At 50.7% G+C, this 27,101-nt stretch overlaps 1 protein-coding gene across 3 annotated transcripts in view; it reads right to left on the bottom strand.

Annotated features, from left to right (window-relative positions):
- The window catches only part of LOC119969356 (phospholipid transfer protein), a 268,237-nt gene that overhangs the window by 179,339 nt on the left and 61,797 nt on the right, over window positions 1–27,101 (bottom strand). The window contains exon 1 of one of the 3 annotated variants that reach the window (XM_038802887.1): window positions 11–37. The exons of the other annotated variants lie outside the window; for them this stretch is intronic. Coding sequence (XP_038658815.1) covers window positions 11–22 — 12 coding nt within the window. The 5' untranslated portion in view covers window positions 23–37. Of the gene's footprint in view, window positions 1–10; window positions 38–27,101 lie in introns of those variants that run through there. 3 annotated transcript variants of the gene reach the window in all.

Raw genomic sequence — 27,101 nt, 5'->3', positions numbered from 1 at the left:
ATTTCCTTACCTCTCTCTGCATTCCAGAACTTATATCTTCCAGTCACTAACACACCAACGTGGGACTATCAGCTCTAAAAGGGGTTTTAAGTAATTTAAATAGCCAATAGAAGTGTGTGCCTCCTGCTTGTTTAGCTCATCCCTTATATCTGTTGCCGAATTGAACCAAACTCTGATTTGATTAACACAGAAAAATGTTGATTCTTGTGGCTATTTAAAACTAATGAACCCAGCCCATCTTGTCCAGCTTCTATTGGTCCAGTTACTGCTTCTATAAATGTCGGAGATAATTGTACTTCACTGATAATCACCAAGGCGATGGATCGTCCCACACAAGCCATAAGGGAGCTGAACTGGTGACACTCACTCTCAATACTTTAAGCATGTGTTCATTCTGACCTTCCTTTGAAAATAAATCCTTATTTCAATGGCAGTTCTCAGATCCCACCAGACATGGTTTCTTTGCTGTCAATCGCTTGCTCAATCCTGACCTCTGACCTTGTTATTCCGTGGGCTCCATCACGAGAGAACATTTCCCTTTCATGTCATTCACAGACATTTCCAAAGCTTTACTCCCACACAGCTGCTAATTAGGAAGCTGTTTTCAATGTTTATGTTTCTTGCTGCACCCAATCCCTCTGCCTGATGACTGCCCTGCTTCAAAAGTTCTCTGTTTCATTTTATTTAATTGTTAAAGAGTATGCAGTGATTTTGGCCCAGTAACCAGGTTTAAGTGGTCCCTTCGCGAGCAGTCCCAACCCCAAACAACTTCTACACCAATCTTTCTTTTTTTAAAATATTTTTGTTCTCCCCCTTTTTCACAATTTCATCCAAATTTAAACCCACCAAACAAATCAACAACAACAAATACAATGTCAATCGCCTGGCCAACAATACCCTCCTCCCATCAACCCCCAACATTTTAAATATAAACATCAAAGAAAAGGAATCAGGTATCCACCATTCACCCATCCATCGTCTCCAACAACATACACAGTCCAAACCCCCCCACCCCCAAACACCCCTAATGTTCGATGTCATCCAATTCTTGAAAGTGCATAATGAACAAAGCCCATGAATTGTAGAACCCCTTCATCCTTCCCCTCAGTTCAAACTTCACCTTTGAATGTTAAAATCTCCAACAGATCCCCCACCACGCCAGAGCACAGGGTGAAGAGACTGACCTCCACTCCAACAGGATCCACCTTCGGGCGATCAGCGAGGCGAAGGCTAAAACATCTGCCTCCGTACCTGCTTCCAACCCCGGCTGATCCGATCCCTGAATATGGCCTCCAGAGGACCCGGCTCAAGCCTCACATGTACCACCTTCAAAATTACCCTGAAAACATCCCTCCAATAGCCTTCCAGCTTTGGGCAGGACCAAAACATATGAACATGATTTGCCCCTCACAATGCTCACAAGCATCGTCTACCCCTTCAAAGAGTCGGCTCATCCTCGCCTTTGTGAGGGAGCCCTATACACCACCTTTAGTTGTATCCACCCCACCTCGCGCACAAAGTTGAGGCATTCACTCTTCGGAGCACCTCACACCACAACCCCTCCTCCAAGCTCTCTCCCAACTTCTCCACCCACTTTATCTTAATCCCTTCCAACAGTACCTTCTCTTCTCCCAGAATCGCCCATGAAAATCGCCAAAACTATCCCCTTCTCCATTGATACACCATCAATAACACATGACGAATGATGAACGTAACTGTGGCTTTAATACACTAAACAGCAAGCCTCCTGCCTCTGAACCCGAACTGGGTCCGGAGACGGTGACTTGCCACCTTTATACGGAAGCCCGAGGGAAGGAGCCACAGAAGAAGCCAGCCTGGACAAGCCCAGGCATGCACAATACAATACAATACATATAATGTAATAATGTGGTTTACCACATTCACCCCCTATTTAAAAAAAGAGTCCGGCGGGGGTGAAGTGGTCTTAAAGGTCAAGTCTGTCGGGGGCCTTGACCTTCCGCCATAATCGCCTCAGTCCCGGCTGTGGTGTGGGCGCCGGCGTCGAGACATGCGCGTCCGGGAACGTGTTGTCATCTTCTTCTTCACCCAGATGTTGAGTCGGCGAAGGGGGAGGGGGCGGTGTATGGGCGGAGGTGGTGGTGCTTGTCGCCGGTGGGCCTGCGGGTGTCAGTTCATGAGGGGGGTGGGTAAAGGTGGGGGGGGAGATGGTGTAGGGTCTGGGGTGGTGGTGATAGTGTCCGGGGAGCCTGCAGCAGCCAAAGCCCGAAGGGAGACCGTGTCCTGCCGCCCATCCTGGTGTGCCACGTAGGCATATTGCAGGGTTTGCAACACCTTCTCGATGAGGGGGACAGTTTTATGGCTCCTCGCATGCTTCCAGAGAAGGACGAGCCCTGGGACTGTCAGCCAGGACAGAAGCGAGACCCCGGAGGTGGACTTCCTAGGGAAGGCAAACATACGTTCGTGAGGGGTCTCGTTGGTGGCAGTGCACAGGAGCCACCGAATGGAGTGGAGCGCATCAGGGAGGGCCTCCTGCCAGCGGTAGACTGGGAGACTCCTAGACCGTAGGGCCAGCAGGACGGCCTTCCAGACTGTCACGTTCTCCCTCTCTACCTGTCCGCTTCCCCGGGGGTTGTAGCTGGTCGTCCTGCTTGAGGCGATGCCCTTGCTGAACAGGAAGTGGCGCAACTAGTCGCTCATAAAGGAGGAGCCCCGATCACTATGGATGTAGGCGGGGAACCCGAACAGGGTGAAAAGACTGTGACTGTCCTTGATGACGGAGGCAGAGCTCATGTCAAAGCAGGGGATGGCAAGGGGGAATCTGGAGTACTCGTCAACGATGTTGAGGAAGTACAGGTTACGGTCAGTGGAGGGGAGGGGCCCTTTGAAGTCCATGCTGAGGCACTCAAAAGGGGCGGGAGGCCTTTACCAGATATGCTCTGTCTGGCCGACAGAAGTGCGGTTTGCATTCCGCGCAGACCTGGCAGTCCCAGGTCACGGACCTGAATGATGGAGTAGGGCTGGTTGCGAGCCTTGATGAAGTGGAAAAAACAGGTGACCCCCGGGTGACAGAGGTCGTTGTGGAGGGCCCGGAGGGGTCGGTCTACTTGTGCGCTGGCAGATGTACCGCGGGAGAGGGCATCTGTGGGCTCAATGAGCTTCCAGGGTCGATACAAGATATCATAGCTGTAGGTGAAGAGCTCGATCCTCCGCCTCAGAATCTTGTCATTCTTGATCTTGCCCAGCTGTGGCAACCGACCATTGGTCAGTGAGGAGAGTGAATCGCCTGCCGGCCAGGTAATGTCTCCAATGGCTCGCAGCTTCTACGATGGCTTGGACTTCCTTTTCGATGGGGGAATGTCGAATTTCAGAGGCATGGAGGGTACAGGAGAAGAAAGCCACGGGCCTGCCCGCCTGGTTGAGTGCAGCGGCCAGAGCAAATTCCGACGCATCGCTCTCCACTTGGAATGGGATGGACTCATCCACAGCGTGCATCGCGGCTTTGGCAATATCTGCCTTGATGCAATTGATGGCCAGTCGGGCCTCAGACGCCAGGAGAAAAATGTTGGATTTGATCAGTGAACGGGCCTTGTCCACATAGTTGGGGACCCACTGGGCATAGAGAAGACCCCAAGCATCTCTTTAGGTCGTTGGGGTGGTGGGGAAGGGGGTGTTCCAGGAGGGGGCACATGCGGTCGGGCTCGGGCCCTCGGACTCCGTGTTCCACGACGTAGCCGAGGATGGCTAGGCGGGTTGTACGGAAGACGCATTTCTCTCTATTATAGGTTAGGTTCAGGAGTTTAGCGGTGTGGAGGAAGCGCCGGAGGTTCTCGTCGTGGTCCTGCTGGCCATGGCCACAGATGGTGACGATGTCTAGGTACGGGAACATGGCCCGCAGCCTGTGCTGGTCAACCATTCGGTCCATTTCCCTTTGGAAGACCGAGACCCCGTTGGTGATGCCGAAGGGGACCCTGAGGAAATGGCAGAGGCGGCCATCTGCCTCGAAGGCAGTGTATTGTGGTCCTCCGGGCGGATAGGGAGCTGTTGGTACGTGGACTTCAAGTCGACTGTAGAGAAGACTCGATACTGCGCAATCTGATTGACCATGTCAGATATGCGGGGGAGGGGGTACGCATCGAGCTGCATGTACCAGTTGATGGTCTGGCTGTAATCGCTGACCATCCGTGCTTCTCCCCAGTCTTGACGACCACCACTTGGGCCCTCCAGAGGTTGTTACTAGCCTCAAATGATCCCCTCTCGCCGAGTCGCTGGATCTTCGACCTGATAAAGGCCCTGTCCCGGGCACTGTAGCGACTGCTTCTGGTAGCAACGGGCTTACAGTCTGGGGTGAGGTTTGCGAAGAGGGAGGGTGGGGCGACCTTGATGGTCGTGAGTCCACAGACGGTGAGGGGGGCAGGCGCCCGTCGAACTTTAAGGTAAGGCTCTGGAGATGGCACTGGAAGTTGAGCCCCAGTAAATGGGCAGCGCAGAGATGGGGGGAGGACGTAGAGCCTAAAGTTGGTGTACTCTACGCCTTGTACAGTGAGGGTCGCGACACAGTACCCCCGGATTTCTACTGCGTGGGATCCGGAAGCCAGGGAGAATTTCTGGGTCCTGAGTAGGATGGGGATGGAGCAGCGCCTTACCGTATCTGGGTGTATGAAGCAGTCTGTGCTCCCGGAGTCGAAGAGGCAGGCCGTCTCGTGCCCGTTGATCCGGACGGTCATCGTGGACTTTGCGAGGTGGTGCGGCCCGGACCGGTCGAGTGTGACCGAGGCGAGTGTCGGAAGGCAGTCGGTAGGCCGGTCGGAGGTAGCGGCGGCCAGTGTACGGTTGGGTGAGCAGGGCTCCTGGGAGGCTGCGGGGTGGTCCCAAGATGGCGGTCCCCATGAGTCGAATGTGGTGGGTGGCATCTGCGATGGCGTCCAAGATGGCGGCCCCCATGGATCGCGCGTGGTGGGTGTCATCTTTGATGGTATCCAAGATGGCAGCTTCTGGGTGTCGCACATGTCGGCCGAAATTAAAGATGGCGGTGCCCACTGGTCGCACATGGCGGGTGGCGCGGCAGCTGGGGGTGGCCCCGACAGGCAGCGTGCTGGGCCTAGAAGATTTAGGGGGGGTGAAATCGGGCCTGGCAGGCTTTTGCGAAGTGGCCCTTCTTCCCACAGCCATTAAAGTTGCGTTCCATGCTGGGCAGAGTGTTGTCTGGGGTGAGTACCCTGGCCTCAGAAGTAGCACCTCGGGCCTCCGGCGTTGGCGGGCTGCTGCGCGGCGCAGGCTTGCATCGCATCCGGGTTGGTTGATGGCTGCGCCCACGAGGCCTACGAGGGTGCCGCGTGGTTGGAGGTGTAGGCCTCCATGTTCTGGGACACCACCTCCAGCGGGTTGTACTGTCTCCGGGAGGCCGAGTGTCCCCCCTTCTAGTAACCGCTGGCGGATATAGTTAGAGTTCATGCCCGTGACATAAGCGTCCCTGATCAGCAGCTCCGCGTGCTGGGTAGCCGATATCTCCCGGCAGTCACAGTTCCGGCAGAGGATGCGCAGGGCACGCAGGAATTCCGCGAGTGATTCCCCAGGGCGTTGCTGTCTCGTGGCGAGGTGGTGCCTAGCATATACCTGGTTAACGGATTTCACGTATTGTCCTTTTAGCAGCGTTATTGCCTCCAGATACGAGGGGGCATCCCTGATGAGGTTAAAGACCCTTGGGCTCACCCATGCATGGAGGACCTGCTTCTTCTGAAGGTCTGTGAAGTCTTCGTTGAAGGATGCGTTGTAGCGTCGGCTGCTTGTGTGTCTAGCTCCAAGCGATCAGGCTTGAGTGATGAGTTCATCTTTTGGAGTTTAGTGTATTAAATTGATACACCATCAATAACACACGACGAGTGATGACCCAAACTGTGGCTTTAATACACTAAACAGCAAGCCTCCTGGCTCTGGGTCCGGACTGGGTCCGGAGGAGGAAACTTGTCATCTTTATACAGAAGCCTGAGTGGAGGGGCCACAGACAGAGCCAGCCTGGACAAGCCCAGCATTGTACAATATAATACAATCTGCATATTTTTCCCGCCCAATCCATATTTCGTCTCCAGCTCCTTCAGTCCCACAAACTGGCCCCCCAGAAACAAATCTTTTAGTGTCCTTACTCCCTTCTCCTCCCATCTCCAAAAACTCACATCCTACTTCTCTGGTTCAAATCTGTGATTCCCTAAATCGGCTTTCCCTTGACCCCTCCCCCAGCCTAAAGTGCAGGCGCAGCTGCCTCCAGATTGAAAATGAAATGAAATGAAAATCATTTATTGTCAGAAGTAGGCTTCAAATGAAGTTACTGTGAAAAGCCCCCAGTCGCCACATTCCGGCACCTGTCCAGGAAGGCTGGTACGGGAATTGAACCGTGCTGCTGGCCTGTTTGGTCTGCTTTAAAAGCCAGCGATTTAGCCATGTGAACTAAACCAGCCCCTATGCACATGGTTAGCCAGGCTACCCCCACATCATTCACATCTGTCCTCCACCTCCTCAAAGAACCTGCTCATCCGGGCTACCGTCATGTAGGCCCTGTGCACCACTTTGAACTGGATCAGGCTAAGTCTGGCACAGGACGAGGATGAACTGACTCTCTTCAAGGCTTTTTCCCACTTTTCCATTTCCAGCTCTCCCCCCGGCTCCTCTTCCCACTTCACCTCCCTGATCGGGGCCCACTCCCACTCCACCAACTATATCTCCGAAACCCTCCCCTCTCCAACCCCAGTTTGTGACATCACCTTATCCTGTAGTCCCCTCAGGGTAAGGGAGGGAAGCTTGGAACCTGCCTCCGGACAAATTCCCGCTCCTGAAGGTATCGAAACCCATTCCCGCCCAGAATCTCTCGATCCCTGCCTGCTGCCGCCTCCTGAAGCTCCCATCCAGCCTCCCCGGGATAAACCGGTGATTGTTACAAATCGGAGACCACACTGATGCCCCCTCCAATCCCATGTGCTGCCTCCACTGCCCCCACACCATTAGGGCTGCCACCACCACAGGGCTTGTAGAGTACCGAGCCGGCAAGAATGGCAGGGATGCCGTTAGTAAAGCCTCCAAACTCGTACCCTTGCAGGATGCCGCTTCCACTCGCTCCCAGGCCGACCCCTCCCTCACTACCCACTTCCTGGCCATCAATATGTAGGCTGCTCAGTAATAATTAATAAACCTCAGGAACCTTCTCCGCGACTCCACTCCAGGAGTGCCCTCTTTACTCTCGGGGATTTACTCTCGGGGATTCCCCCACCCACACAAAACCTGCAATCGGCACATTTATTTTTTTGAAAAAAGCCTGGGGACAAAAATTGGAAGGCATTGAAACAAGAAAAGCAGTCTTGGGAGGACTGTCATCTTCACTGTCTGGACCCTTCCCGCTGGCGTCAGCGGGAGTATGTCCCATCTGTGGAAATCCCTTTTCATTTGGCCGACCGCTTTGCCCAGATTTAACTTGTGGAGCTGCCCCCACTCTTTAGCCACGGACCCGTAAATATCTAAAACTCCCCTCCACCACTTTAAAAGGTAACTCCCTCAGTCTCCTTTCCTGCCCCCGTGCCTGGATCACAAACATCTCGCTCTTTCCCACATTCAACTTGTAGCCTGAAAATCATCCAAATTCTCCCAATACCTCCATGATTTTGGTAATTCCCCCCCACCGGGTCTGTGACATGAAGCAGCAAGTCATCCGCTATGCCACGGAAACCCTGTGCTCCACCGCCCCCCTCACTATTCCCTGCCACGCACTCAATGCTCTAAGGGCCATTGCTAGAGGCTCTATGGCCAGGGCAAATAGTAATGGGGAGAGTGGACATCCCTGCCTTGTCCCTCTCCTGAGATTGAAATATTCTGACCGGGTTTGGTTGGTTCTTGCATTTGCCACTGGGGCCTCGTATAACAGCCGGACCCAATCCACAAATCCCTGCCCGAACCCAAACCTGCCTAAAATATCCCATAGATACTTCCACTCCACCCGGTCGAAAGTCTTCTCCACGTCCATGGCTGCTACCATCCCAGCCTCCCGCCCCTCAGCTGGCATCATTATAACATCCTGTATATTTTTGATCCGTTCAGGGGGATGGGAGAGATTATGCGGATCTTAGGGGAATTTAGCCGGTTTTTGGGGTACAAATTGAACATGGGTAAGAGCGAGGTTTTTGTGATCCAGGCAAGGGGGCAGGAGAGGAGACTGGGAGAGTTGCCGTTTAAAGTGGTAGGAGTGAATTTCCATCATTTGGGAATTCAAGTGGCACGGGGATAGGAGCAGTTACGTAAATTAAATCTGGCCCGGTTAGTTGAGCAAATGAAGGAAGACTTTCGGAGGTGGCACATGCTCCCGTTGTCACTGGTGGGGAGGGTACAGACCGTAAAGATGACGCTTCTCCCGAGATTTTTGTTTGTTTTCCAGTGCCTCTCTATTTTTATAGCAAAGGCTTTTTTCAGCGGGTGAATGTGGTGATCTCTGGGTTTGTGTGTGTGTGTGTGTGTGTGTGTGGGGGGGGGGTAAATCCCCGGGAGTGAGGAAAGTGCTGCTGGAGCGGAGCCGGAGGGGGTGGGTTGGCAGTCCTGAACTTTAGGAACTATTACTGAATGGCAAAAACAGCCATGATTAGGAAGTGGGTAATGGGGGAGGTGTCGGTGTGGGAGCCGGAAGAGGCGGCCTCATGTCAGGGCACAAGTTTGGGGGCATTGGTAAAGGCTCCTCTGCCATAATCGCCGGCCCGCTACTCCACAAGCCCGGTGGTAGTGGTGGCCCTGAGAGTTTGGGGGGCAGTGGCAGAAGCATATGGGAATGGAGGGAGAGTCAGTGTGGGCTCCAATTTGTGGTAATCACTGGTTTGTGCCGGGTAGGTTAGATGAGGGGTTTCGGAGGTGGCAGAGAGCAGGTATTGAAAGGCTGAGGGATCTGTTTATGGATGGGAGCTTTCTATGTTTTGTGGATCTGGAAGAGGAGTTTGAATTTCCGGGATCTGCAGGTGAGGAATTTTGTGCAAAGGCAGGTTTTGACCTTTCTGCTTCTTTTTTTTTTTCCTTTTTATTCACCAACGCATTTTATTCAAACTCATATCAAAGTAGGTTACAGCAAAGAAACACCCCAGGAAACATTCTTCCCAACAATCAACGACACAGTTTGTACAGATTTTTCTCCTTTTTCACTCCCCCCCACCTCCCTGCGACGAACAGCTCCTCAAACACGGTCACAAACATCCCCCACCTTTTCTCAAACTCCCCTGCTGAGCCCCTTAATTCATACTTTATCTTCTCTAATCGCAGGAAGTGATACAGATCACCCAACCATGCTGCTACCCCCGGTGGCGATGCCGACCGCCACTCCAGCAAAATCCTTCGCCGTGCAATCAGAGAGGCGAAGGCCAAGACATCGGCCTACCTCCTCTTCATGAGCTGTGGCTTCTCTAAAACCCCAAATTTCGCCATCAAAGGGTGCGGGTCCACCACCTCTTCCTCCACTATCCTGGCTAAGACCGCGAACACTCCCGCCCAGAATCTTCCCAATTTTTCACAACCCCAAAACATGTGCGCGTGATTCGCTGGCCCCCGCCCACACCTCTCACACTCATCTGCTACCCCCTGAAAGAACCTACTTATTCTCGCCTGAGTCATATGCACTCTGTGCAGCACCTTAAACTGCACAAGAGGAGGTCCCGTTTACCCTTCACAGTGCCTCACTCCATACTCCCCAATTGATCTCCATTCCCAACTCCGCTTCCCATTTCTCCTTCACCTTCACTACTCTCTCGCCTCCCTGCTCCCCCAGCCACTTTTCTATCCCCATTCTTCCCTCCCTTTCCACATCCGGAAGCAGCAGTCGCTCCAGCAGGGTATATCCCGGCAATCTAGGGAAACCCTTCCAGATCTTTTGTGCAAATTCCCTAACCTGTAGATACCTGAACTCACTATCCCTCGGCAGCTCTACCCTCTCCCTTAGCTCCTCCAGACTTGCGAACCCTTCCTCCAAATACAAATTGCTCACCTTGACCAGCCCCACTTCCCTCCACTTCCTGTATACACTATCCATCCCCCACGACTCAAACCCATGATTGTCGCACAGCGGCGTTAACACCGACATCCCTTCCATCCTAAAATGCCTCCTCAGCTGATTCCATATCTTCACTGTGGACTGCACCACTGGGCTCCCTGAATACCTACTCGGAGCCATTAGCAATGCTGCCGTCACCATAGTCCTCAAACTAGACCCTTACAAGATTCCTCCTCCATCCTAACCCACTCTACCCCTTCTCCTTCCCACCACCGCCGCACCTTGTCCACATTCGCTGCCCAATAATAATGAAGCAAGTTTGGCAACGCCAACCCCCCCCTGCTGCCTCTTCCTCTGGAGCAGGGCCCTCCCCACCCTTGGCACCTTCCCCACCCATACATAGTCAGAGGTGATTGTGTCCACTTTCCAAAAAAGGCCTTTGGTATAAAGATCGGGAGAGCCTGAAAGATAAACAAGAACCTCGGCATAATATTAATTTTCACCAATTGGATCCTCCCCGCCAACGTTAAGTGCAGTGTATCCCACCTCTTAAGATCCTCCCCGGCCTCCTCCACCAGCTTCGTTAAGTTCCACTTATGGAGCCCGGTTCATTCCCTCGCTACCTGAATCCCCAAATACCTAAACCTATCCCTCGCTACCGTAAACGGCATCCCCCTAAATTAGCCCACTGTGCCAGCTCATTCACCGGGAATACCTCGCCTTTCCCTACCTTCAGCTTGTATCCTGAGAACCCTCCAAACCTCCCAACAGGCATATAATCCTTCCCATACTCTCCAGCGGATTCAAAACATACAGCAACATGTCATCGGCATAGCGCAACACGATGCTCCCGCTGTCCCCTCATTATCCCCTGCCACTCTGCCGACCCCCTGAGAACCATCACCAATGGCTCTATGGCCAGTGCAAACAGCAGTGGCGACAACGGGCACCCCTGCCTCGTACCCCTGCCTCGTACCCCTGTGTAAGTCAAAGCTTTGTGAGCTCATATCATTCATCCTCATCCTCGCTCTTGGTGCCACATACAGCAACCGCACCCGTGCCACAAATCTCGGCCCAAACCCAAACCTTCCCAAAACTTCGAACAAGTACCGCCACTCCACGCGATCAAATGCTTTCTCTGCGTCCATGGACACCAGCACCTCCGGTACCAGACCTCTCGACGGATTCATCACCACGTTCAACAGCCGTCTTATATTACTCGCGAGCTGCTTGTCCATCACGCAGCCTGTTTGATCTTCTGCAACCACCCCCGGCACACAATCCTCCATCCTGCCGCCAACAACTTAGCCAATAGAACATAGAACATAGAACATAGAACAGTACAGCACAGAACAGGCCCTTCAGCCCTCAATGTTGTGCCGAGCCATGATCACCCTACTCAAACCCACGTATCCACCCTATACCCGTAACCCAACAACCCCCCCTTAACCTTACTTTTATTAGGACACTACGGGCAATTTAGTATGGCCAATCCACCTAACCCGCACATCTTTGGACTGTGGGAGGAAACCGGAGCACCCGGAGGAAACCCACGCACACAGGGGGAGGACGTGCAGACTCCACACAGACAGTGACCCAGCCGGGAATCGAAACTGGGACCCTGGAGCTGTGAAGCATTTATGCTAACCACCATGCTACCCTGCTGCCCCTTTGACATCTACGTTCAATAGTGATATGGGTCCATCCGACCCACAGTCCACCAGATCCTTCCCCTTTTTTTGGGATTAGTGTAATTACTGCCTGCTTCATCGTCTCCAGCAACTCCCCCTTCTCCAGTGCTTCATTAAACGCCCCCAACAGATGTGGTGCCAGGTCCACCGCAAATTCCTCATAAAATTCTGCCGGGTACCCATCCGGCCCAGGGGCCTTCCCCGACTTCATACCCCTGATACTATCCAGCACCTCCCTCAGCCCCAGGGGCTCCTCCAACGCCTGCCTCTTTGCTTCCTCCACCTGGGGAAATTCCAGCTTGTAAAGAAACCGCCCAATGTCCCCCTCCTCTCCTCCTGGGTCTGCCTCATAGAGTCCCTGGTAATACTCTCTAAATGCCTCATCTATCTTCCCTGGCTCTGACACCATATCCCCAGCCCTAGTCAGTATCTTCAATATTTCCCTGGATGCAGCCTGCCTCCGCAGCTGGTGCACCAGCATGCGGCTCGCCTTCTCCCCATACTCGTATTGCACCCCTCTTGCCCTACGCAGTTGCCCTACCGCCCTCCCTATTGTCAGCCTGTCGAACTGCCCCTGCAACTTTTTCCTCCTCGCCAATCCCTCCGCGGTGGGCACCCTCGAATATTCCCTGTCCACCTCCACTATCTCGCTCACTAGATGGTCATGTTCCGCCCTCCTTTCCTTATTCGCACGAACCGTAAATGAGATAATTTCTCCCCGGACCGCTGCCTTCAGTGCTTCCCAAAAAATGCCCGCCGACACCTCCCCATTCTGATTGAACTCCACATAATCCCTAATCGCCAACCTTATCACAAAAACCTCCATCCGCCAACAACCCCGAGTCAAACCTCCATCCCGGCCTCTGCTCTCGCCCCGTACTGAACCGAATATCCAGCCAGTGGGGTGCATGGTACGAGATAACTATCCCCGCATACTCTGCCCCCTCCACCCCAACCAATATCTCCCGACTCACTACAAAGTAATCAATCCTCAAATACACCTTATAGATGTGTGAAAAGAAGGAATACTCCCTTCCCCCTGGGTTCTGAAAGCTCCATGGATCCACCATAACCATCCTCGTCATAACCCCCCACCCCCCCACCCCCCGCTCCCTTGCCATTCGTAGACCTTTCCGCTTCTACTGCCACATGGGATACAGGAAAAGGTTGTTTCTAGAACAGGAGTGGGTAGGGGAAGGTATTGGAAATCTATAAAGAACTTATAGAGTGGGAGGAAACCCAGATGGAGGTAAAGTGCCAGTGGGAAGATGAGCTGGGTAAGGAGCTAGAGGCAGGTTTGTGGGAGGATGCCCTGAGCAGAGTCAACACGTCCTCATCATGTGCTGGGCTCAACCTGATACAATTTAAGATGGTTCACCGGGCACACATGATGGTGGCCCGGATGAGCAGGTTTTTTGGGGTGGAGGACAGGTGTGTGAGGTGTGCAGGAGAGCCCGCAAATCATGTTCACATGTTTTGGGCATTTCCGAAGCGACGGGGGTTCTGGCAGGGATTTGCAGATGTCATGTCCACGATGCTAAAAAATGAGGGTGGCACTGAGTCCAGAGATGGTGATCTTTGGTGTGTCAGAAGACCCGGGAGTCCAGGGGGCGAGAGACGCCGACGTTTTGGCTTTTGCCTTCTTGGTAGCCTGAGGACGGATCTTATTGGTGTGGAGGGACTCGGAAACCCTGAAATCAGGGGTATAGGTTAGCGACATGGCTGGGTTTCTCAGGTTTGAGAAAATTAAGTTCGCCCTGAGAGGATCAATGTTAGGGTTCGTTCGGAGGTGGCAGCCGTTTATTGACTTCTTCGGGGGAAACTCAAGTGTTAGCAGATTCGATAAGGGATAAAGATTAAGGGTGGCGGGGGAGTTAGGTTAGTTTAGATTAGGTGGGAACAGTGAGAAGTGATGGAGGGGATTGTTATGCACTGAATTATGTTTACATTTGTATTTGTATCTTTTGTTGTTATAAAACCATAAATGCCTTAATAAAATATTTGTTAAAAATAAAATTATGAGGGACTTGGATAAAGTACACAGGAAGAAACTTTTCCCCTTAGTGGAGGGATCAATGACCAGGGGGCATAGGTTTAAGGTAAGGGGCGGGAGGTTTAGAGGGGATGTGAGGGGAAACCTTTTCACCCAAAGGGTGGTGGGAGCCTGGAGAAGTATTTAGATGTGCATTTGCAATGCCAAAGCATACAGGGATATGAGTCAAGTGCTGGAAAATGAGATTAGAATAGTTAGGTGGTTGTTTTTGACTGGCGCAGATGGGATGGGCTAAAGGCCTTTTCTGTGTTTTGGACCTCCATGATTTTATTTCCCACAATCCCTTCGAAGTTCCCTTGCCCAAGAATTGACCAATCCCCTTTTCTTACTTTTGGCTGCTGTATTTTCAAAGTAAACTTACCCTATCTTTCCTGATCTATTTATAATCTTCTGGTTTGTATATGTTCCCCTTTGAAATACAACAGCCAACTTCAACCACTTCCTTTGTTGTCTTATGTAAAATTTTATCAAAGTTCTCCTGGTTTCCTCTGTTCATCACTACATCAAACCACTTGTCTTGACATATTTTTATAAAAATTGACATTTGTAGTCTTTCTGTCTCTTAATAGAATTAAACCAGTCACACCCCACAAGCTTGTTTTCTAATGAATGAGAATATGACAGTGATGTTACAACAGAAGAAATATTAAAACTCTCATTTTCCTCATACTTTGATGGATATCCTCATTTTCTTTTAGAATTCATATATTTGTGACAAGTGAAACATTTTAATTTTGGATTCTCTTTGAGAAATAAGAACTAATTATATTTTCTTTTTGGGATTCATTTAGCTTTGAGAATTATACTCTGCAGAAGCAGCAGATTACAGGTTTTATCATAATAATAAATTTGTGTACATATTTACAGTGTCTCATTTGGATTTCTGTAGCAAACACTCAGTGAACCCAACTCTGGTTCTCTAGTTGGTGGGGATATATTTACTGAGGAGTTTCAGCAGGAAAATTACAATCTTGCTCAAATATAATTGAAATTTAAGCTATCAGGGAGAGGGTAAACGATTGGCTTCTTCCTTTGGGAGGGAGGGAGAACAAGTTGGATTTTGTGGGCCTAATTATGTGTCCTTGAGTCTTGCTCCCTCTGGTGGAAGTTGAGGGAAATTAATTGAGGGGTACGCCTGATCTCTATAGCTCGAGATACAAGGTTAGAATTGTAAAACACTGCACACACCCTCTCATGCTTTCCAATGGAGCCAGTCTCACTGTCTCCACATACTTCCAACTATTCAGCAGGCACATCACCCAGACGCAATGCAACTCCAGCACTGACATTCTTCCCCATGATGTATAGGCAGACCCAAGTCCTCTGCTCGAGCTGACTCTCGACTTTCTGTTGCCAGCTGTCACAGAGCGAGAACATTGAGGATTGTTTGATGCATCCTCTCAAATCTCACTTCAGCCTAATCCTGCCTTCTCACAGGAGCAAGCAACCCACCCCACTCCGCCCCACCCACCATCCCCCACTTCCTTCATACCAACCCTCCTCTGCTGAATACCTGCCTACAGGGGCAGCACGGTAGCATGGTGGTTAGCGTCAATGCTTCACAGCTCCAGAGTCCCAGGTTCGATTCCCGGCTGGGTCACTGTCTGTGCGGAGTCTGCACGTCCTCCCCGTGTGTGCGTGGGTTTCCTCCGGGTGCTCCGGTTTCCTCCCACAGTCCAAAGATGTGCGGGTTAGGTGGATTGGCCATGCTAAATTGCCCGTAGTGTCCTAAAAAGTAAGGTAGGTTGGGGGGGGGGGTTGTTGGGTATAGGGTGGATACGTGGGTTTGAGTGGGGTGATCATTGCTCGGCACAACGTCGAGGGCCGAAGGGCCTGTTCTGTGCTGTACTGTTCTATGTTCTATGTTCTAGGCACCCAGGGACTGCCACTTGCCCAATCTCACAGTAGTCTCAGGAGGAGAAAGGAGCAGCTCAACATAGATAGAACATTTTTTGTAAACTATCCTGATGAATGGAAGATGAAAAGCTTAGACGGCAGAGCTCTCTTTTTGGAGCAATGCCACCAAATGACTGATTGTCTTAAAGGAGGATTGTAAAATAGATAGGTGAATGGAGAGCATTTCTGAGCTTTGTGTCCTCAGCAATAGAAGGCACAGCCATTAATGATGGGGCAATTAAAATTGGAGATGTTCAAGAGGCCAGAATTAAAGGAGTGCAGGTGTTTTGGGAGGGTTTTGGGGCTGGAGGTGATTATAGACTGGGGTTTGGCAAGGCCACAGAGGAATTAAAATTTTAATATCAAGATATTGCTTGATGCATGTCAGCCAGCACAAAAGGGTAACGTGAATGGGACTTGTGTGAATTACATGGGTAGAACTTTAGCTGATGTTAAGTTTCCATCAGCAGAATGTAAGTGACCAGCAGGAGAGCACTGGAATAGGTAGTGTAAAGGCATCAAGGATGGTGACTGCAGCAGATGAGCTAAGATGGGAGTGAAGTGGGCCAATGTTAGAAAGTGTCCTTAGTAATATGTCATGAGGAGCAGTTGAGGACTCTGGGTCTGTATGGAGTTTAGAAGAATAAGAGTGAATCTTATTGAAACTTGCAGAATACTAAGGCCTAGTTAGTGGATGTGGAGAAGATGTTTCCAATAGTATGAGAAACTGGAACCTGAGGGCCCCACCTCAGATTGGGGTTGGGGCCTCACGGTAGCATGGTGGTTAGCATCAATGCTTCACAGCTCCAGGGTCCCAGGTTCGATTCCCGGCTGGGTCACTGTCTGTGTGGAGTCTGCACGTCCTCCCTGTGTGTGCGTGGGTTTCCTCCGGGTGCTCCGGTTTCCTCCCACAGTCCAAAGATGTGCGGGTTAGGTGGATTGGCCGTTCTAAATTGCCCGTAGTGTAAGGTTAATGGGGGGATTGTTGGGATACGGGTTACGTGGGTTTAAGTAGGGTGATCATTGCTCGGCACAACATCGAGGGCCGAAGGGCCTGTTCTGTGCTGTACTGTTCTATGATCTATCTATGAATAGAACATAGAACATAGAACGATACAGCGCAGTACAGGCCCTTCGGCCCTCGATGTTGCACCGACATGGAAAAAAACTAAAGGCCATCTAACATACACTATGCCCTTAGCATCCATATGTTTATCCAATAAATTTTTTAATGCCCTCAATGTTGGCGAGTTCACTACTGTTGCAGGTAGGGCATTCCACGGCCTCACCACTCTTTGCGTAAAAATAGCTCAACATAGATAGAACATTTTTTGTAAACTATCCTGATGAATGGAAGATGAAAAGCTTAGACGGCAGAGCTCTCTTTTTGGAGCAATGCCACCAAATGACTGATTGTCTTAAAGGAGGATTGTAAAATAGATAGGTGAATGGAGAGCATTTCTGAGCTTTGTGTCCTCAACAATAGAAGGCACAGCCATTAATGATGGGGCAATTAAAATTGGAGATGTTCAAGAGGCCAGAATTAAAGGAGTGCAGGTGTTTTGGGAGGGTTTTGGGGCTGGAGGTGATTATAGACTGGGGTTTGGCAAGGCCACAGAGGAATTAAAATTTTAATATCAAGATATTGCTTGATGCATGTCAGCCAGCACAAAAGGGTAACGTGAATGGGACTTGTGTGAATTACATGGGTAGAACTTTAGCTGATGTTAAGTTTCCATCAGCAGAATGTAAGTGACCAGCAGGAGAGCACTGGAATAGGTAGTGTAAAGGCATCAAGGATGGTGACTGCAGCAGATGAGCTAAGATGGGAGTGAAGTGGGCCAATGTTAGAAAGTGTCCTTAGTAATATGTCATGAGGAGCAGTTGAGGACTCTGGGTCTGTATGGAGTTTAGAAGAATAAGAGTGAATCTTATTGAAACTTGCAGAATACTAAGGCCTAGTTAGTGGATGTGGAGAAGATGTTTCCAATAGTATGAGAAACTGGAACCTGAGGGCCCCACCTCAGATTGGGGTTGGGGCCTCACGGTAGCATGGTGGTTAGCATCAATGCTTCACAGCTCCAGGGTCCCAGGTTCGATTCCCGGCTGGGTCACTGTCTGTGTGGAGTCTGCACGTCCTCCCTGTGTGTGCGTGGGTTTCCTCCGGGTGCTCCGGTTTCCTCCCACAGTCCAAAGATGTGCGGGTTAGGTGGATTGGCCGTTCTAAATTGCCCGTAGTGTAAGGTTAATGGGGGGATTGTTGGGATACGGGTTACGTGGGTTTAAGTAGGGTGATCATTGCTCGGCACAACATCGAGGGCCGAAGGGCCTGTTCTGTGCTGTACTGTTCTATGATCTATCTATGAATAGAACATAGAACATAGAACGATACAGCGCAGTACAGGCCCTTCGGCCCTCGATGTTGCACCGACATGGAAAAAAACTAAAGGCCATCTAACATACACTATGCCCTTAGCATCCATATGTTTATCCAATAAATTTTTAAATGCCCTCAATGTTGGCGAGTTCACTACTGTTGCAGGTAGGGCATTCCACGGCCTCACCACTCTTTGCGTAAAAAACCCACCTCTGACCTCTGTCCTATATCTATTACCCCTCAATTTAAGGCTATGTCCCCTCGTGCTAGTCACCTCCATCCGCGGGAGAAGGCTCTCACTGTCCACCCTATCTAACCCTCTGATCATTTTGTATGCCTCTATTAAGTCACCTCTTAACCTTCTTCTCTCTAACGAAAACAACCTCCAGTCCATCAGCCTTTCCTCATAAGATTTTCCCTCCATACCAGGCAACATCCTGGTAAATCTCCTCTGCACCCGTTCCAAAACTTCCACGTCCTTCCTATAATGAGGCGACCAGAACTGTACGCAATACTCCAAATGCGGCCGTACTAGAGTTTTGTACAACTGCAACATGACCTCATGGCTCCGGAACTCAATCCCTCTACCAATAAAGGCCAACACACCATAGGCCTTCTTCACAACCCTATCAACCTGGGTGGCAACTTTCAGGGATCTATGTACATGGACACCGAGATCCCTCTGCTCATCCACACTACCAAGAATTTTACCATTAGCCAAATATTCCGCATTCCTGTTATTCTTTCCAAAGTGAATCACCTCACACTTCTCCACATTAAACTCCATTTGCCACCTCTCAGCCCAGCTCTGCAGCTTATCTATGTCCCTCTGTAACCTGCAACATCCTTCCGCACTGTCTACAACTCCACCGACTTTAGTGTCGTCTACAAATTTACTCACCCATCCTTCTGCGCCCTCCTCTAGGTCATTTATAAAAATGACAAACAGCAACGGCCCCAGAACAGATCCTTGTGGTACGCCACTTGTAACTGAACTCCATTCTGAACATTTCCCATCAACTACCACTCTCTGTCTTCTTTCAACTAGCCAATTTCTGATCCACATCTCTAAATCACCCTCAATCCCCAGCCTCCGTATTTTCTGCAATAGCCGACCGTGGGGAACCTTATCAAACGCTTTACTGAAATCCATATACACCACATCAACTGCTCTACCCTCGTCTACCTGTTCAGTCACCTTCTCAAAGAACTCGATAAGGTTTGTGAGGCATGACCTACCCTTCACAAAACCATGCTGACTATCCCTAATCATATTATTCCTATCTAGATGATTATAAATCGTATCTTTTATAATCCTCTCCAAGACCTTACCCACCACAGACGTTAGGCTCACCGGCCTATAGTTACCGGGGTTATCTCTACTCCCCTTCTTGAACAAAGGGACCACATTTGCTATCCTCCAGTCCTCTGGCACTATTCCTGTAGCCAATGATGACCTAAAAATCAAAGCCAAAGGCTCAGCAATCTCTTCCCTGGCTTCCCAGAGAATCCTAGGATAAATCCCATCCGGCCCCGGGGACTTATCTATTTTCACCTTGTCCAGAATTGCCAACACTTCTTCCCTACGCACCTCAATGCCATCTATTCTAATAGCCTGGGTCTCAGCATTCTCCTCCACAATATTATCTTTTTCTTGAGTGAATACTGACGAAAAGTATTCATTTAGTATCTCGCTTATCTCCTCAGCCTCCACACACAACTTCCCACCACTGTCCTTGACTGGCCCTACTCTTACCCTAGTCATTCTTTTATTCCTGACATACCTATAGAAAGCTTTTGGGTTTTCCTTGATCCTACCTGCCAAAGACTTCTCATGTCCCCTCCTTGCTCTCTCTTTAGATCCTTCCTCGCTTCCTTGTAACTATCAAGCGCCCCAACTGAAACTTCATGCCTCATCTTCACATAGGCCTCCTTCTTCCTCTTAACAAGAGATTCCACTTCTTTGGTAAACCACGGTTCCCTCGCTCGACCCCTTCCTCCCTGCCTGACTGGTACGTACTTATCAAGAACATGCAATAGCTGTTCCTTGAACAAGCTCCACATATCCAGTGTGCCCAACCCTTGCAGCCTACTTCTCCAACCAACACATCCTAAGTCATGTCTAATGGCATCATAATTGCCCTTCCCCCAGCTATAACTCTTGCCCTGTTGAAGTATCATCACTATTCAGACCCTGACAACCACAAACATTCACACTATGCTAACATTCGAGGCTGTTATAGATTCAGACGCTGCATGACCAGTGTGATGCAACCAGGCCAGGGGTAAAGGATGGTTCTTGTGCCAGCTAACTGCAGGATGAGTTGGCACCATAGCACAATAGTTAGCACAGTTGCTTCACAGCGCCAGGGACCCAGATTCTATTCCCGGCTTGGGTCGCTGTCTGTGTGGAGTCGGCACGTTCTCCCCGTATCAGCATGGGTTTCCTCCGGTTTCCTCCCACATGTCCCGAAAAACGTGCTTGTTAGGTGAATTGGACATTCTGAATTCTCGCTCAGTGTGACCAAACAGGCACCGGAATGTAGCGACCAGGGGATTTTCACAATATCTTCATTGCAGTGTTAATGTAAGCCTACTTGTGACAATAATAAAGATTGTTATTATTATGGTGATGAAGTCACACCCAAATACTTGCTGCAGGGAACTCAGATGGAGATGTTGATGGGGCAGCTCACAGGAGAATATTGATGAGGATTTCCACTAAGATGCTTGGTGCATTGTCCGGCATGTATTATGATCCCAGACCAAACACCAACAGTGGCTAAGATATTGGGCCAATACCCCAATATTTTAGTTTATTACAAGACTGTGTGGAAAGAATGATTCGCTCCAGGAGTGATTGCATGAAGAAATAGGCTTTGGTATTTTTAAAACAAAACTTTATTATGAATTCAATAATAAATTTTGAATGTCACACCCAAAACAAACAGCATTCTGGCTCTGGTTAGAATCATAGAATCACTACAGTGCAGAAGGAGGCCATTCAGCCCATCGAGTCTGCACCGACCCATTGGAAGGGTACCTTACCTAGGGACAGGCCCCACCTTATCGCCTTAACCCAGCAACCCCACTTAATCTAACCTTTTGGACACTACGGGACAATTGATCATGACCAATCCACCTAACCTGCACATCTTCAGACTCTGGCTGAATATCTTCAAATAGCTGCTTCAACTAGGTTGTTTCAGCGCCTTGTCTTTGGACCAGGCTGCCCTGATTTTAAAATATTATTACTCTTGTTTTTAAACTCTCCTACTGGGAAAGAAAACTGCCTTTACGTGTGGTTTAAGGCAAGATCAGTCTTCACTTTCAGAAGTCTTTCTCCAAACCTCTGTCTCTCTTAAAGCTTTCTCTAAAACTGCATCTCTCTACAGCTCCGCAAAATGTCTCTCTGCCATCCATGGCTCCACATAGCTATAACCTCATCTCCCCAAGCTATAAAATAAATGATCTCTCCGAGGGCTTGAATGCACATTAACTGTACAAGGACTTTCCAAAACAAACCATAAGGCATTAGCCCAGACTGAAAAATGAATTCCTCTGTCAATTTCACCTGCTGGCTGCTAAAACCATGCAGGCCCTGCAAAACAGAATTATTTTCTTAAAAACATGACCATAGCAGTCAAACACTCTGTAATCTCAATTTTAGATCCAGCAGGGGGCAGCAGAGGGGAGCTGCTGATTGGCTGTTGCGGGGAAAATTTGCATCAGTGCATTGCGGTCACTGTATCCAAAATGTGTACCTGAACAAGATACCCTTCGTGTTCAAGTGAAGGCAAGCATCCAGCAGAGGGCAGCACAGCGGAGTCACTGATTGGCTGTTGCGGGGACAATTTGCATCAGTGCATTGCGGTCACTTTATCTAGAAGGTGGTTTGTGGAGGAGCTGTTGTCAAGTGACTGTTAAACTCCAAACACTTCTTCAGTGTTTCCCCCTACCCCTTCCTCTAACCAAAAAAAACCCAATTACTGTAAGGATCCCAGCCGAGTAAAGATCAAGAGGGAGACTCGAGGGCAAGTAGAAGTAGAAAGAAGTTGAACCATGACGTCACAGCCTGCAGGTAAGTGATTGGCTGGTGACTGGTAAGTAGTTTTTCTTTTCCCTGAGGTGTTCTCGTGCGGGGTGCAGTGGTTGCTGAGTGAATGCTTGCTGAGAAGGGGAGTAAATTATTTTTTTTATTTACTGTTGGGAGTTTCCAGCTGAATCCGATCGGTGTGAGGACAGAGTGACTGCTGGGTAAGTAGTAAAGATTTTAATTGTTTGCGTGGGCCCATAACAGCTGATTGCTGTACTTGTGCCGGGCGCAGTGGTTGCTGGTTAAGTGTTTGATTTTTACCTGTATTTAAGTTGGGCAGTTCCTAAACCCGAGACACTACACTTGTAGTGTCCCCCACCCTTCCAACTCCTCTAACCTAAGGGGTAGAGTGAATAACAGGTAAGCTCTTCCTTTCTTTTTCTTGTTTTATCTAGAGGGGGTGGCAGTGCGGGCAGTGCAATGTTCCTCCTGCAGAATGTTTGAGGTGAGGGACGCTGTCAGTGTCCCTGCTGATTTCACCTGGGGGAAGTGCACCCATCTCCAGCTCCTCAGAAACCGTGTTAGGGAACTGGAGCTGGAGCTGCATGAACTTCAGATCATTCAGGAGGCAGAGGTCGTCACAGATAGTAGCTTTAGGGATGTAGTTACTCCAAAGAATCTAGATAGGTCGGTGACGGTGAGAGGGGCTGGGAGGAAGCAGTCAGTGCAGGGATCCTCTGTGGTCGTTCCCCTCAGTAACAAGTACACCGCTTTGGATACTGTTAAGGGAATCGACCTACCAGGGGTAAGCCACGGTGAATGGATCTCCAGCACTGAGTCCATCCCTGTGGCTCAGAAGGGAAGGAGGGAGAGCAGGAGAGCAATAGTTATTGGGGACTTGATAGTTAGAGGGACAGATAGACGGTTCTGTGGCAACGAAAGAGACTCACGGATGGTATGTTGCCTCCCGGGTGCCAGGGTCCGTGACATCTCGGACCGTGTTTTCAGAATCCTTAAGGGGGAGGGGGAACAGTCACAAGTTGTGGTACACATCGGTACCAACGACATAGGTAAGAGAAGGGACGGGGATTTAAAACAGGAATTTAGGGAGCTAGGGTGGAAGTTGAGAGCCAGGACAAACCATGTTGTCATCTCTGGTTTGCAGCCGGTGCCACGTGCTAGCGAGTTGAGGAACAGGGAGAGAGTGCAGATAAACACGTGGCTGCAGGGATGGTGTAGGAGGGAGGGTTTCAGTTATGTGGATAATTGGAGCACATTCTGGGCAAGGTGGGACCTGTACAGACACAACGGTTTGCACCAGAACCAGAGGGGCACCAATATCCTGGGAGGGAAATTTGCTACGGCTCTTTGGGGGGGTTTAAACTAATTTGTCAGGGGGATGGGAAAACAAGCTTTAGTCCAGAAGCAAATGTTGAGAGTAGTGAGGTACTGAGGAGGGTATCAAGGTTGCAGGTGTGTACCGGCAGACAGAAAGGTGGGTTGAAATGTGTCTACTTCAATGCAAGGAGCATCCGGAATAAGGGATGTGAACTTGGAGCGTGGATTGGTACTTGGGACTACGATGTTGTGGCCATTACTGAGACATGGTTAGAAGAGGGACAGGAATGGTTGTTGGAAGTTCCGGGGTATAGATGTTTCAGTAAGAGTAGGGAAGGTGGTAAAAGAGGTGGAGGAGTGGCATTGATTTTTTTTTAAACAGACAATTTTATTGAGGTATTTTTTGGCATTGTAAACAGTAACAATATACATTAGTGTGCAAATACCAGTTACAAAAAACATAGTGCAAATAACAGTTCCTCTCTTGCAAATAGACCCGCCTATTCTATCCCCCTACTCTACACTATTCTACCCCCCCCCCCCCCGCCCCCTCCCCCCCCAACGCTGACGATTAGTTCCCCATGAAGAAGTCGATGAATGGTTGCCACCTCCGGGCGAACCCAGATAGTGCTCCTTGTAAGGCGACCTTGATTTTTTTCCAAGCCGAGAAAGCTTGCCATGTCCGACAGCTATACTTCGGTCTTTGGGGGCTTGTGTCCCTCCAGGCCAACAATATTCGTCGCTGGGCTATCAGAGAAGCAAAGGCCACAACGTCGGCCTCTATCCCCTCCTGGACTCCCGGGTCTTCCGACACCCCAAAAATCGCCACCTCTGGGCTCATCGCCACCCTTATTTTCAGCACCCGGGATATGACGTCCGCAAATCCCTGCCAGTATCCCCTAAGTTTTGGACACGCCCAGAACATGTGGACATGGTTCGCTGGTCCTCCCCACATCTAGCACACTTGTCCTTCAGCCCAAAGAATTTGCTCATCCGGTCCACCGTCATGTGGGCCCAGTGAACCACCTTGAACTGAATCAGACCGAGCCTCGCACATGTTGCGGTTCCATTTACCCTCCTCAGAGCGTCTGCCCATACGCCTCCCTCCAACTCCCCACCAAGCTCCTCTTCCCACTTAAGTTTCAGTTCCTCGGTCCCTGTGTCCTCCGCTCCCATAAGCTCCTTATAAATATCTGAGACTCTCCCCTCTCCTACCTCATCCCTGGAAATTACCCTGTCCTGGATCCCCCTTGGTGGAAGGCGTGGAAAGGACGGGACCTGTCTACATACCAAATCCCGCACCTGCAAGTACCGAAAGTCATTCCCCCTCGCCAGCCCTAACTTCTCCTCCAGTGCCCTCATGTTCACGAAGCTCCCTTCCAGGAACAAGTCGCCCATCCTTCCCAGCCCCACCCTCAACCCCGCTTGGAACCCACCGTCCATCTTCCCCGGGACAAATCGGTAGTTGTCACAGCAGCAGGGTAGCATTGTGGATAGCACAATGGCTTCACAGCTCCAGGGTCCCAGGTTCGATTCAGCTTGAGTCACTGTCTGTGCGGAGTCTGCACATCCTCCCCGTGTGTGCGTGGGTTTCCTCCGGGTGCTCCGGTTTCCTCTCACAGTCCAAAGATGTGCAGGTTAGGTAGATTGGCCATTGTAAATTGCCCTTAGTGTTCAAAATTGCCCTTAGTGTTGGGTGGGGTTACTGGGTTATGGGGATAGGTGGGGGTGTTGACCTTGGGTAGGGTGCTCTTTCCAAGAGCCGGTTCCAGACTCGATGGGCCGAGTGGCCTCCTTCTGCACTGTAAATTCTATGATAACTATGATAACATACTGGGGACCAGACTGACACTCCCACATCCCCCGCATGCTTCCTCCATTGGCCCCAAATCCGCAAAGCTGCCACCACTACACGGCTGGTGGAGTACCTGGCCGGCGGGAGCGGCAGAGGAGCCATGACCAGGGCTGCCAAGCTGGTGCCCCTGCACGAAGCAGCCTCCACCCGCTCCCAAACCGACCCCGTACCCACCATCCATTTCCTTATCATGGCTATGTTAGCCGCCCAGTAGTAGTTGCTGAGGTTCGGCAACGCCAGTCCCTACTCGCTACGGTTCCGTTCCAGCATCCCCCTCTTTACCCGCGGGGACTTCCCCACCCAAACAAATCCCAGGATGATTTTATTGATTCTTTTAAAGCAGGACCGCGGAATGAAAATAGGGAGACACTGAAAAATAAACAGGAATCTCGGGAGGATCGTCATCTTCACCGTCCGTACTCTCCCTGCTAGTGACAGCGGGAGTGCATCCCACCTCCGAAACTCGCTCCTCATTTGCTCCACCATAAGTTCAACTTATGCATCTTGCCCCAGTCGCGCGCCACTTGTATCCCTAAATACCTAAAACTTTCCCCAACCAGCCTAAACGGTAGCTCCTTCAGCCTATTCTCCTGACCCCTCGCCTGCACCACAAACATCTCGCTTTTTGCCATGTTCAACTTGTAGCCCGAAAGCCGGCCAAATTCCCCTAGGATTTCCAGAATCCCGTCCATCCCTGTCGCTGGATCCGACACGTACAAAAGCACGTCATCCGCGTAGAGCGAGACCTTGTGTTCTATCCCCCCCCCCCCGACCATTCCCTTCCATCCCCTTGCCGCTCTCAGAGCAATTGCCAGCGGTTCTATGGCCAACGCAAACAGCAGTGGAGAGAGGGGGCATCCCTGTCTTGTCCCGCGGTGTAGTCTAAAATACTCAGATGTCGTCCTGTTCGTCCTTACACTCGCCTCCGGGGCCTGGTATAGCAGTCTAACCCAGTCCACAAAGCTCTCTCCAAACCCAAACCGTCCCAGCACCTCCCATAAATAGCCCCACTCCACCCGGTCAAAAGCCTTTTCGGCATCCATTGCCACCACTACCTCCACCTCTCTGCCCTCCGGGGGCATCATAATCACACTGAGTAACCTTCTTAGATTGGCTACCAGCTGCCTGCCCTTAACAAACCCTGTTTGGTCCTCCAAAATCACGTCCGGTACGCAGTCTTCGATTCTGGACGCCAGGATCTTGGCCAGCGGTTTAGCGTCCACATTAATCAGGGAGATTGGCCTACAGGACCCACAGACCTCCGGATCCTTATCCCGTTTTAATGTCAGCGAGATGGTGGCTTGCGACATCGTCGGGGGTACCACCCCATTGTCCCTCGCCTCGTTAAACACCCTAACCAGCACCAGCCCCACTATCCCCGAGAACTTTTTGGAGAACTCCACTGGATACCTGTCCGGCCCCGGGGCTTTACCCGACTGCATGGCCTTCAGGACCCCCATTACTTCTTCAGCTCTAAGCACGGCCCCCAGCCCCTCTACCATCCCCCTGCCCACCTTTCGCAAGGTCAGCCCATCTAAGAAGCACCTCATCCCCTCCGGCCCCGTGGGGGGTTCCGAGGTATACAGCTTACTGTAGAAGTCCCTGAATACCCTGTTCAATCCTGCCGGGTCTCCCACCCGGTTCCCTGCCCCGTCCACTACCGTCCCTATCTCCCTGGCTGCCTCCCTCTTCCTAAGTTGCTGCGCAAGCATTCTGCTGGCTTTCTCCCCATACTCATACATAAGGCCCCTGGCCTTTCTGAGCTGCTCTATGGCCTTCCCAGTGGATAGCGCTCCCAGCTCCGCCTGCAGTCTCCGTCGTTCCCTAAGTAGCTCTGCCCTCGGGGACTCCGCATATTCCCTATCCGTCC

Source organism: Scyliorhinus canicula, chromosome 7, assembly GCF_902713615.1.
Source record: "Scyliorhinus canicula chromosome 7, sScyCan1.1, whole genome shotgun sequence".
Taxonomy (NCBI): Eukaryota; Metazoa; Chordata; class Chondrichthyes; order Carcharhiniformes; family Scyliorhinidae; genus Scyliorhinus; species Scyliorhinus canicula.
The sequence above is the reverse complement of the archived record's forward strand: the minus strand, read 5'-3'. Positions and strand labels throughout refer to the sequence as shown.